Here is a 13304-nt window from a genome sequence, read left to right on the forward strand (position 1 = left end):
TATAGTGGCAGGTGACTGTCTGTCTCCAGTATAGTGGCAGGTGACTGTCTGTCTCCAGTATAGTGGACGGTGACTGTCTGTCTCCAGTATAGTGGACGGTGACTGTCTGTCTCCAGTATAGTGGCCGGTGACTGTCTGTCTCCAGTATAGTGGACGGTGACTGTCTGTCTTCAGTAAAGTGGACGGTGACTGTCTGTCTCCAGTATAGTGGCCGGTGACTGTCTGTCTCCAGTATAGTGGCCGGTGACTGTCTGTCTCCAGTATAGTGGCCGGTGACTGTCTGTATCCAGTATAGTGGCAGGTGAGTGTCTGTCTCCAGTATAGTGGCCGGTGACTGTCTGTCTCCAGTATAGTGGCAGGTGAATGTCTGTCTCCAGTATAGTGGCCGGTGACTGTCTGTCTCCAGTATAGTGGCCGGTGACTGTCTGTCTCCAGTATAGTGGCAGGTGACTGTCTGTCTCCAGTATAGTGGCAGGTGACTGTCTGTCTCCAGTATAGTGGCAGGTGACTGTCTGTCTCCAGTATAGTGGCAGGTGACTGTCTGTCTCCAGTATAGTGGCAGGTGACTGTCTGTCTCCAGTATAGTGGCCGGTGACTGTCTGTCTCCAGTATAGTGGCAGGTGACTGTCTGTCTCCAGTATAGTGGCAGGTGACTGTCTGTCTCCAGTATAGTGGCAGGTGACTGTCTGTCTCCAGTATAGTGGCAGGTGACTGTCTGTCTCCAGTATAGTGGCAGGTGACTGTCTGTCTCCAGTATAGTGGCAGGTGAATGTCTGTCTCCAGTATAGTGGCCGGTGACTGTCTGTCTCCAGTATAGTGGCAGGTGACTGTCTGTCTCCAGTATAGTGGCAGGTGACTGTCTGTCTCCAGTATAGTGGCAGGTGACTGTCTGTCTCCAGTATAGTGGACGGTGACTGTCTGTCTCCAGTATAGTGGCCGGTGACTGTCTGTCTCCAGTATAGTGGACGGTGACTGTCTGTCTTCAGTAAAGTGGACGGTGACTGTCTGTCTCCAGTATAGTGGACGGTGACTGTCTGTCTCCAGTATAGTGGCCGGTGACTGTCTGTCTCCAGTATAGTGGACGGTGACTGTCTGTCTCCAGTATAGTGGCAGGTGAATGTCTGTCTCCAGTATAGTGGCCGGTGACTGTCTGTCTCCAGTATAGTGGCAGGTGAATGTCTGTCTCCAGTATAGTGGCCGGTGACTGTCTGTCTCCAGTATAGTGGCAGGTGACTGTCTGTCTCCAGTATAGTGGCAGGTGACTGTCTGTCTCCAGTATAGTGGCAGGTGACTGTCTGTCTCCAGTATAGTGGCAGGTGAATGTCTGTCTCCAGTATAGTGGCAGGTGACTGTCTGTCTCCAGTATAGTGGCCGGTGACTGTCTGTCTCCAGTATAGTGGCAGGTGAATGTCTGTCTCCAGTATAGTGGCAGGTGACTGTCTGTCTCCAGTATAGTGGCCGGTGACTGTCTGTCTCCAGTATAGTGGCAGGTGACTGTCTGTCTCCAGTATAGTGGCAGGTGAATGTCTGTCTCCAGTATAGTGGCAGGTGACTGTCTGTCTCCAGTATAGTGGCAGGTGACTGTCTGTCTCCAGTATAGTGGCAGGTGAATGTCTGTCTCCAGTATAGTGGCAGGTGACTGTCTGTCTCCAGTATAGTGGCAGGTGAATGTCTGTCTCCAGTATAGAGGCCGGTGACTGTCTGTCTCCAGTATAGTGGCAGGTGAATGTCTGTCTCCAGTATAGTGGCCGGTGACTGTCTGTCTCCAGTATAGTGGCAGGTGAATGTCTGTCTCCAGTATAGTGGCAGGTGACTGTCTGTCTCCAGTATAGTGGCAGGTGACTGTCTGTCTCCAGTATAGTGGCAGGTGACTGTCTGTCTCCAGTATAGTGGCAGGTGACTGTCTGTCTCCAGTATAGTGGCCGGTGACTGTCTGTCTCCAGTATAGTGGCAGGTGAATGTCTGTCTCCAGTATAGTGGCCGGTGACTGTCTGTCTCCAGTATAGTGGACGGTGACTGTCTGTCTCCAGTATAGTGGCAGGTGACTGTCTGTCTCCAGTATAGTGGCCGGTGACTGTCTGTCTCCAGTATAGTGGCCGGTGACTGTCTGTCTCCAGTATAGTGGCCGATGACTGTCTGTCTCCAGTATAGTGGACAGTGACTGTCTGTCTCCAGTATAGTGGACAGTGACTGTCTGTCTCCAGTATAGTGGCCGGTGACTGTCTGTCTCCAGTATAGTGGACGATGACTGTCTGTCTCCAGTATAGTGGACGGTGACTGTCTGTCTCCAGTATAGTGGACGGTGACTGTCTGTCTTCAGTAAAGTGGACGGTGACTGTCTGTCTCCAGTATAGTGGCCGATGACTGTCTGTCTCCAGTATAGTGGCCGATGACTGTCTGTCTCCAGTATAGTGGCCGATGACTGTCTGTCTCCAGTATAGTGGACGGTGATTGTCTGTCTCCCTGGATTAAGCCTATATATTCCTGGGCCACGTCCCAAATGGCACCCTATTCCCTATATAGTACACTACTATTGCTCTATAAAGGGAATAGAGTGGAATTTGGGACAAAGCCCTGTTCATTATTTTTGCTCAGTAAGGGACAGATCTTATAAATGGGAAAGAGTGTTCTCCAAAAGAGACTTTACCAGCAATTATCTCAGTAAGGAGGAGGAATAGGCTTTGCCACCACTCAGGACTAGATTGATGTGCCGCAGGGCACTGACTTGAAGCCAGCAATTAATACATTACATAAAGGCTTTTTTATAAGGTCAGAGGACGGACAGGGCTAACCACACAAACACTGTCAGTGTAATTCACTTTAAATAAAACATTTACATGTCAAAACAGTTCAATTAATTTTCAATTAGTAATGTGATACAACATCTGGTGGTAATTATAGCACATATTATTAATATTATCATTGTTGTGGATATTAAAAGGTAGAACAGAGGTGTGTGTGTGTGTGTTTGTGTGTGTCTATACTAACCTCTCCCTCTGTAGAGCTGATGCTGTCCCGTAGTAGTCCTCTGGAGAGTCTCTGGAGAGTCTCTGGAAGCGCCTCACTCATCTCTAGAACAACACACACAACACAACCATCCTTAGTTACATGTGTTCAACAGTCATAAAGGTCTAGCCTGATCCCAGGTCTGTTTGACATGACAAGGGGTTGACATGATAGCACAAACAGATCTGGGACCAGGCTAATAAAGGTCCACTTGGTTGATATACATTTTAATTAAATTCTAAAGCAAGTCTGTGATAAAAGAGAGATGATTTGTCATCAGATCCTATTGAAATGTAGATCTACAGAACGTATAGCTACACACAAATACACACAACGCCACAGAAGAAGCTGTTGTCATCATGTCAGAGGTAATCTCTCCCGTCTCCCTCCCTCTCTCTCGCTCCCTCCCTCCCCCCGTCTCTCTTACTGATATTGCTTATTGAACTGTCTCATTCAGTTTTTCCAGATCTGGATCAGTATTCAGAGACTGCCCATTGTCCCCTTATCAGGCCAATTATGGAGATAGCAGATCAAGGGCCACTGTAATCCATTATAACAGACTGGGCCTGGGAGAAAAAGCCGGAGGAGCCCAGAAGAAAAACAGGCCAGTAAAAGTCTCCCAAAAGGAACCCTACTCCATTTGTAATTTAACTAGGGAAGTCAGTTAAGAACACATTCTGATTTACAATGACAGCCTACCCCGGACGATGCTGGGCCAGTTGTGCGCCGCCCTATGGGACTCCCAATCACGGCCGGTTGTGATATAGCCTGGAATAAAACTAGGGTCTGTAGTGATGCCTCTAGCACTGAGATGCAGTGCCTTAGACCGCTGCGATACAGCCTGGGTCTGTAGTGACGCCTCTAGCACTGAGAGGCAGTGCCTTAGACCGCTGCGATACAGCCTGGGTCTGTAGTGACGCCTCTAGCACTGAGATGCAGTGCCTTAGACCGCTGCGATACAGCCTGGGTCTGTAGTGACGCCTCTAGCACTGAGATGCAGTGCCTTAGACCGCTGCGATACAGCCTGGGTCTGTAGTGACGCCTCTTGCACTGAGATGCAGTGCCTTAGACCGCTGCGATACAGCCTGGGTCTGTAGTGACGCCTCTAGCACCGAGATGCAGTGCCTTAGACCGCTGCGATACAGCCTGGGTCTGTAGTGACGCCTCTAGCACCGAGATGCAGTGCCTTAGACCGCTGCGATACAGCCTGGGTCTGTAGTGACGCCTCTAGCACTGAGATGCAGTGCCTTAGACCGCTGCGATACAGCCTGGGTCTGTAGTGATGCCTCTAGCACTGAAATGCAGTGCCTTAGACCGCTGCGATACAGCCTGGGTCTGTAGTGACGCCTCTAGCACTGAGATGCAGTGCCTTAGACCGCTGCGCCACTCAGGAGTCCCTCCACAGTGCACTACTTCTTTTACGGGCCCATAGAGAATAGAGAATAGGGTGCCATTTGGGACACAACCCAAAACCCAGACGTGTGTTGACGTGTTACGGACAGAATTAGTTTTGTATTTGTTTACTGTTTGTTTGTTAACTGAAGTGGCATTGGAGTACGAGGTCAAAGTTTAAAGTGCATTCAGAGGTAATGCACAGTGACAAAAAAAAAGAGTAAGAGGGATTTGCTAAAAAAAAAAAAAGGAGCAACAAGCAAAACAAGCTTTAATGCAAAAACAAATCTCAAGCCTTTGGTACTGTATGTCTGGGAGCTAGTGTTGACAGTATGCAGTAACACAAGCTGCATCCTAAATAACATGGAGTCAGACACAGTCCTGTCTGCCTCTTGATGTCCCTACTAAAGCAATAACAGCACAGTTTGAGGGCATAGGAAATAGGAAACAAGCTGATAGGAGAGCTGTAGGGTGTATCTCAGGGTTTGAGTGACACTGACACATCAACCCTCCTAAGGATATGTAATTTGTCTCTACAGCCTCCATTGTCGTCTATTGAAATACCCTGATAGAGACTTATTGCTAAGGCAGGGACATTGTGATGGGTGGACAAGCTGTCCTTGTTACATTGGCAATAACATTTATAGAAATAGTGTCCTGAATCTCCCTCACAGTACATACTGTCCACAATGCATCATCTACACAGTGTGTTCATCTCAAATGGCACCCTATTCCCTATAGTGCACTACTTTTGACCAGGGCCACGGCCTGATCTTGGTCTATATCTATGTAAATTATATAGATATAGATGTAGAGAGTTAAATTACATAAACGTAGATGTAGAGAGGTAAATGATATAGATAGAGGTAAATTATAGATATATATGTTGAGAGATAAATTATATAGACATAGATGTAGAGAGGTAAATTATACAGATATAGAGAGGTCAATTACAGTGCCTTGCGAAAGTATTCAACCCCCCTTGAACTTTGCGACCTTTTGCCACATTTCAGGCTTCAAACATAAAGATATAAAACTGTATTTTTTTGTGAAGAATCAACAACAAGTGGGACACAATCATGAAGTGGAACGACATTTATTGGATATTTCAAACTTTTTTAACAAATCAAAAACTGAAAAATTGGGCGTGCAAAATTATTCAGCCCCCTTAAGTTAATACTTTGTAGCGCCACCTTTTGCTGCGATTACAGCTGTAAGTCCCTTGGGGTATGTCTCTATCAGTTTTGCACATCGAGAGACTGAATTTTTTTTCCCCATTCCTCCTTGCAAAACAGCTCGAGCTCAGTGAGTGTTACGGTTTTCTAGGTGAGAAGGAGAGTCGGACCAAAATGCAGCGTGTCTATTGCGATCCATGTTTAATGAAGAAACACACTAAACACAAACACTACCAAAACAATAAACGTAACGAAAACCAAAACAGCCTATGTTTGTGTAGACTAACACAGAACATCAGGACACTAAGGACAATCACCCACGACAAACTCAAAGAATATGGCTGCCTAAATATGGTTCCCAATCAGAGACAACGATAAACACCTGCTTCTGATTGAGAACCACTCCAGACAGCCATAGACTTTGCTAGATAACCCCACTAGCTACAATCCCAATACAACCACAACAAAACACACCACAATACAAAAACCCCATGACACACCCTGGCCTGACCCAATACATGAAGAAAAACATAAAATACTTAGACCAGGGCGTGACAGTGAGGTTGGATGGAGAGCATTTGTGAACAGCAGTTTTCAGTTCTTTCCACAGATTCTCGATTGGATTCAGGTCTGGACTTTGACTTGGCCATTCTATCACCTGGATATGTTTATTTTTGAACTATTCCATTGTAGATTTTGCTTTATGTTTTGGATCATTGTCTTGTTGGAAGACAAATCTCCGTCCCAGTCTCAGGTCTTTTGCAGACTCCATCAGGTTTTCTTCCAGAATGGTCCTGTATTTGGCTCCATCCATCTTCCCATCAATTTTAACCATCTTCCCTGTCCCTGCTGAAGAAAAGCAGGCCCAAACCATGATGCTGCCACCACCATGTTTGACAGTGGGGATGGTGTGTTCAGGGTGATGAGCTGTGTTGCTTTTACGCCAAACATAACGTTTTGCATTGTTGCCAAAAAGTTCAATTTTGGTGTCATCTGACCAGAGCACCTTCTTCCACATGTTTGGTGTGTCTCCCAGGTGGCTTGTGGCAAACATTAAACAACACTTTTTATGGATATCTTTAAGAAATGGCTTTCTTCTTGCCACTCTTCCATAAAGGCCAGATTTGTGCAATATATGACTGATTGTTGTCCTATGGACAGAGTCCCACCTCAGCTGTAGATCTCTGCAGTTCATCCAGAGTGATCATGGGCCTTAAAGGCTGCATTTCTGATCAGTCTTCTCCTTGTATGAGCTGAAAGTTTAGAGGGACGGCCAGGTCTTGGTAGATTTGCAGTGGTCTGATACTCCTTCCATTTCAATAGTATCGCTTGCACAGTGCTCCTTGGGATGTTTAAAGCTTGGGAAATCTTTTTGTATCCAAATCCGGCTTTAAACTTCTTCACAACAGTATCTCGGACCTGCCTGGTGTGTTCCTTGTTCTTCATGATGCTCTCTGCGCTTTTAACGGACCTCTGAGACTATCACAGTGCAGGTGCATTTATACGGAGACTTGATTACACACAGGTGGATTGTATTTATCATCATTAGTCATTTAGGTCAACATTGGATCATTCAGAGATCCTCACTGAACTTCTGGAGAGAGTTTGCTGCACTGAAAGTAAAGGGGCTGAATAATTTTGCACGCCCAATTTTTCAGTTTTTGATTTGTTAAAAAAGTTTGAAATATCCAATAAATGTCGTTCCACTTCATGATTGTGTCCCACTTGTTGTTGATTCTTCACAAAAAAATACAGTTTTATATCTTTATGTTTGAAGCCTGAAATGTGGCAAAAGGTCGCAAAGTTCAAGGGGGCCGAATACTTTCGCAAGGCACTGTATATAGATATACAGTACCAGTCAAATGTTTGGACACCTACTCATTCAAGTTTTCTTTAAAAAAAACTGTTTTCTGCATTGTAGAATAATAGTGAAGACATCAAAATGATGAAATAACACATGGAATCGTAGTAATCAAAAAAAAGTGTTAAACAAATCAAAATACATTTTATATTTTCAATTCTTTAAAGTAACCAGCCTTTGCCTTCATGACAGCTTTGCACATGCTTGGCATTCTCTCAACCAGCTTCACCTGGAATGCTTTTCCAACAGTCTTGAAGGAGTTCCCACATATGCCCAGTGTCACGACTTCTACCGAAGTTGAGGCCTCTCCTTGTTCGTGCGGTGCTCAGCGGTCGACGTCAGCGGGCTTCTAGTCATCATTGATCCATTTTTCATTTTCCATTGGTTTTGTCTTTTCTTCCTACACACCTGGTTCCAATCCCATTCATTACCTGTTGTGTATTTAACCCTCTGTTTCCCCTCATGTCCTTGTCAGAGATTGTTTGTTGTTCATGATCGTGTAGTTTGTATTGGTGCGCGACGGGTCCTCGTACCTACTTTGTTTTGATTATGTATTATGGTTTTGGAGCTGTGTTTTTCAGTTATTAAACTACTCCATTATACCGAGTTTGATTATCCTGCGCCCGTCCTCCCTGCCGCCTGTCCTCCCTGCCACCTATACACACGTCGATGACACTCAGCACTTGTTGGCTGCTTTTCCTTCACTCTGAGGTCCAACTCATCCCAAACCATCTCAATTGGAATGAAGTCGAGTGATGGTGGAGGCCAGGTCATCTGATGCAGCACTCCATCCCTCTCCTTTTTGGTCAAATAGCCCTTACACAGCTTGGAGGTGTGTTGGGTCATTGACCTGTTGAAAAACAAATGATAGGCCCACTAAGTGCAAACCAGAAGGGATGGCGTATCGTTGCAGAATGCTGTGGTAGCCTTGCTGGTTAAGTGTGTCTTGAATTCTAAATAAATCACAGACAGTGTCACCAGCAAAGCACCCCCACACAATCACACCTCCTCCTCCATGCTTCATGGTGGGAACCACACCTACTCTGCGTCTCACAAAGACACGGCGGTTGGAACAAAATATCTCAAATTTGGACTCGTCAGACCAAAGGACAGATTTCCACTGGCTAATGTCCATTACTCGTGTTTCTTGGCCTAAGAAATTCGACCATGAAGGCCTGATTCACGCAGTCTCATCTGAACAGTTGATATTGGGATGTGCCTGTTGAACTCTGTGAAGCATTTATTTGGGCTGAAATTTCTGAGGCTGGTAACTCTAATGAACTTATCCTCTGCAGCAGAGGTAACTCTGGTCTTCCTTTCCTGTAGCGGTCCTAATGAGAGCCAGTTTCATCATAGCGCTTAATGGTTTTTGCAACTGCACTTGAAGAAACTTTCAAAGTTCTTGACATTTTCCGGATTGACGGACGATCATGTCTTAAAGTAATGATGGACTGTCGTTTCTCTTCGCATATTTGAGTTGTTCTTGCCATAATATGGACTAGGTCTTTTACCAAATAGAGCTATCCTCTGTATACCACCCCTACCTTGTCACAACACAACTGTTTGGCTCAAACGCAATAAGGAAATCAATTCCACAAATTCATTTTTAACAAGGCACACCTGTTAATTGAAATGCATTCCATTTCATGAAGCTGGTTGAGAGAATGCCAACAGTGTGCAAAGCCGTCATATAAATGTAGAGAGGTAAATTATATAGATGCAGAGAGATAAATTAAAGAGATATAGATGTAGAGAGGTAAATCATATAGTTATAGACGTGGAGAGGTAAATGATATAGATATAGACGTAGAGAGGTAAATGACATAGATATAGACGTAGAGAGGTAAATGACATAGATATAGACTTAGAGGTAAATTACATAGATATAGATGTAGAGAGGTAAAATATACAGATATAGATGTAGAGAGGTAAATTATATAGATATAGAGAGGTAAATTATATAGATATAGATATAGATGTAGAGAGGTAAATTATATACATATATGTACAGTGATAGGTAAATGAAGTATTTTAAGCTCAATGGGAAGTGGGGGATGATAATGAATGGATGACTAGTCACAGGGTCCCTGTTGTGACTCACTTAAGAATCATCTGAACATGACCAGTAATGTTTATTATATTACCACAGTGTAAGGATATTATTGCCTGGGGAGGGAGATAACTATAATAGTAGTAGAGTGTAAGCATCGTATTTCTGTATCTCCCCATTTCCCTGAGACTCACCTCTGGCAGGACCGGCCTTTCCAGGACTCCGTTGGGCACTGTTGTTGTTGTTCACCTGGATGCCATTTTGCTTCATCAGTTGCATCAGCTCAAACTCCAGGGCTGCAATCTGTGAAGAAATCATTTCGAGTTTCAGTGTAAGTGACCCATGCAGGGCGACTCCCTCCACTGGTAACACCATGTACCAGCAGGGACAGTGGTTAGACCCACAGCCGTTCCATGTCGTTGATCTACTTCAGAGCTAGCGTACATGATAAGATGGCGCCGGTAGGCATGGCCGCTCAGTTTCTAGCTCCTAAGAAACTTTGCAGTATTTTTTTTGTGTGTGTTCTTTCTCACATTATAATTCCATTATTTTACTTTTAGTTTTGTATTGTTGTGTATTGTTAGATATTACTGCACTGTTGGAGCTAGGAACAGAAGCATTTCACTACACCCGCAATAACATACAGTTGAAGTCATTTTCGTCAACATCCGCTGAATTGCAGAGCGCCAAATTCAAATGAAATTACTAAAAATATTTAATTTTCATGAAATCACAAGTGCAATATAGCAAAACACAGCTTAGCTTGATGTTAATCCACCTGGCGTGTCAGATTTCAAAAAAGCTTTTTGGCGAAAGCATACCAAACGTTTAAGTAAGGACATCTCTCTCAGCAGACAAAACATTACAAACAGCTAGCAGCAAAGTAGATTGGTCACGAAAGTCAGAAAAGCAATAAAATGAATCGCTTACCTTTGATGATCTTCGGATGTTTGCACTCACGAGACTCCCAGTTACACAATAAATGTTCATTTTGTTCCATTTGGTTGGCGCGTTATGTTCAGAAATCCACAGGCTCGAGAGGACGGGGCAGACGGAAATTCCAAATAGTATCCGTAAAGTCCGTAGAAACATGTCAAACGTTTTTTTATAATCAATCCTCAGGTTGTTTTTACAATATATAATCAATAATATTTCAACTGGGCCGTAGCTTCTTCAATAGGAGAGAGAGAGAAAATGTCTGCTCCACTCTGTTGGCACATGCAAAATGCTGCTGGCACCCAGCCATCCAATGACGCAATGTGATCTTTATCGCTCATTTACCAAGATAAAAGCCTGAAACTATGTCTAAAGACTGTTCACACCATGTGGAAGCCATAGGAAAAGGAATCTGGTTGATATCCCTTTAAATGGAGAGAAGGCATGAAATGGAACAGAGAGCTTTCAGGAAAAACAGCACTTCCTGATTGGATTTTCCTCAGGTTTTCGCCTGCAATATCAGTTCTGTTATAGTCACAGACAATATTTTGACAGTTTTGGAAACTTTAGAGTGTTTTCTATCCTAATCTGACAATTATATGCATATTCTAGATTCTGGGCCTGAGAAATAGGCAGTTTCATTTGAGGTTTTTCATCCAAACATCAAAATACTGCCCCCTACACTCAACAAGTTAAAACTTGTTTTTCAACCACTCCACAAATTTCTTGTTACAAACTATAGTTTTGGCAAGTCGGTTAGGACAACTCCTTTGTACATGACACAAGTATTTTTTCCAACAATTGTTTACAGACAGATCATTCACTGTATCACAGTTCCAGTGGGTCAGAATTGTACATACACTAAGTTGACTGTGCATTTAAACAGCTTGGAAAATTCCCGAAAATTATGTCATGGCTTTAGAAGCTTCTGATAGGCTAATTGACATAATTTGAGTCAATTGGAGGTGTACCTGTGGACGTATTTCAAGTCCTACCTTCAAACTCAGTGCCTCTTTGCTTGACATCATGGGAAAATTTTAAAAAATCAGCCAAGACCTCAGAAAATAATTGTAGACCTCCACAAGTCTGATTCATACTTGGGAGCAATTTCCAAATGCCTGAAGGTACCACGTTCATCTATACAAACAATAGTACGCAAGTATAAACACCATGGGACCACGCAGTCGTCATACCGCTCAGGAAGGAGACGCGTTCTGTCTCCTAGAGATGAACGTACTTTGGTGCGAAAAGTGTGAATCAATCCCAGAACAACAGCAAAGGACCTTGTGTAGATGCTGGAGGAAACAGGTACAAAAGTATCTATATCCAAAGTAAAACGAGTCCTATATCGACATAACCTGAAAGGCCGCTCAGCAAGGAAGAAGCCACTGCTCCAAAACCGCCATAAAAAAAGCCAGACTATAGTTTGCAACTGCAAATGGGGACAAATATCGTACTTTTTGGAGAAATGTCCTCTGGTCTGATGAAACAAAAATAGAACTGTTTGGCCATAATGACCATCGTTATGGTTGGATGAAAAAGTGGGAGGCTTGCAAGCCGAAGAACAACATCCCAACCGTGAAGCATGGGGGTGGCAGCAGCATGTTCTGGGGGTGCTATGCTGCAGGAGGGGCTGGTGCACTTCACAAAATAGATGGTATTATGAGGCAGGAAAATTAGGTGGATATATTGAAGCAACATCTCAAGACACCAGTCAGGAAGTTAAAGCTTGGTCGCAAATGGGTCTTCCATTTGGACAATGACCCCAAGCATGCATCCAAAGTTGTGGCAAAATAGCTTAATGACAACAAAGTCAAGGTATTGGAGTGGCCATCACAAAGCCCTGACCTCAATCCTATAGAAAAATTTGTGGGCAGAACTGAAAAAGCATGTGCGAGCAAGGAGGCCTACAAAACCGACTCAGTTACACCAGCTCTGTCAGGAGGAATGGGCCAAAATTCACCCAACTTATTTTGGGAAGCTTGTGGAAGGCTACCTGAAACGTTTGACCCAAGTTAAACAATTTAAAGGCAATGCTAATTGAGTGTATGTGTACTTCTGACCCACTGGGATGAATGTAATGAAAGAAATAAACCTGAAATAAATCATTCTCTCTACTATTATTCTGACATTTCACATTCTTAAAATAAATTGGTGATCCTAACTGACCTAAGACAGGGTATTTTTCCTAGGATTAAATGTCAGGAATTGGGAAAAACTGAGTTTAAATGTATCTGGCTAAAGTGTATGTAAACTTCCGACTTCAACTGTATGTGTATGCGACCAATACAAATTGATTTGATTATAATTGTCAACTAATCATAAAGCCCTGGACCAGGTAAATCAGGGGAGCTAGTTAAGAGCTACAACAAAATTGTGAAACATCTGGGGTGTCCGCAAGGTGAGGTTTGAAGACCACTGTGCTAATCAAACCAGTGTGCTAATCAAACCAGTGTGCTAATCAAACCAGTGTGCTAATCAAACCAGTGTGCTAATCAAACCAGTGTGGTAATCAAACCAGTGTGGTAATCAAACCAGTGTGGTAATCAGACCAGTGTGGTAATCAAACCAGTGTGCTAATCAGACCAGTGTGCTAATCAAACCAGTGTGGTAATCAAACCACTATGCTAATCAGACCAGTGTGCTAATCAGACCAGTGTGGTAATCAAACCAGTGTGGTAATCAAACCAGTGTGGTAATCAAACCAGTGTGGTAATCAGACCAGTGTGGTAATCAAACCAGTGTGGTAATCAGACCAGTGTGCTAATCAGACCAGTGTGGTAATCAAACCACTGTGCTAATCAGACCAGAGTGCTAATCAGACCAGTGTGGTAATCAAACCAGTGTGGTAATCAAACCAGTGTGGTAATCAAACCAGTGTGCT

At 43.8% G+C, this 13304-nt stretch overlaps 1 protein-coding gene across 7 annotated transcripts in view; it reads right to left on the minus strand.

Moving 5' to 3' along the window:
- Positions 1 to 13304, minus strand: part of ppp1r9a (protein phosphatase 1, regulatory subunit 9A) — a 119213-nt gene that overhangs the window by 11537 nt on the left and 94372 nt on the right. For all 7 annotated transcript variants that reach the window (XM_036953402.1, XM_036953408.1, XM_036953403.1 and 4 more), the window contains exons 11-12: positions 9679 to 9787; positions 2989 to 3071 (exon numbers count right to left, since the gene is read on the minus strand). In XM_036953402.1, the coding sequence (XP_036809297.1) occupies positions 2989 to 3071; positions 9679 to 9787 (192 nt within the window). The remainder of the gene's footprint in view (positions 1 to 2988; positions 3072 to 9678; positions 9788 to 13304) is intronic.

Source organism: Oncorhynchus mykiss, chromosome 18 (assembly GCF_013265735.2).
Source record: "Oncorhynchus mykiss isolate Arlee chromosome 18, USDA_OmykA_1.1, whole genome shotgun sequence".
NCBI lineage: Eukaryota > Metazoa > Chordata > Actinopteri > Salmoniformes > Salmonidae > Oncorhynchus > Oncorhynchus mykiss.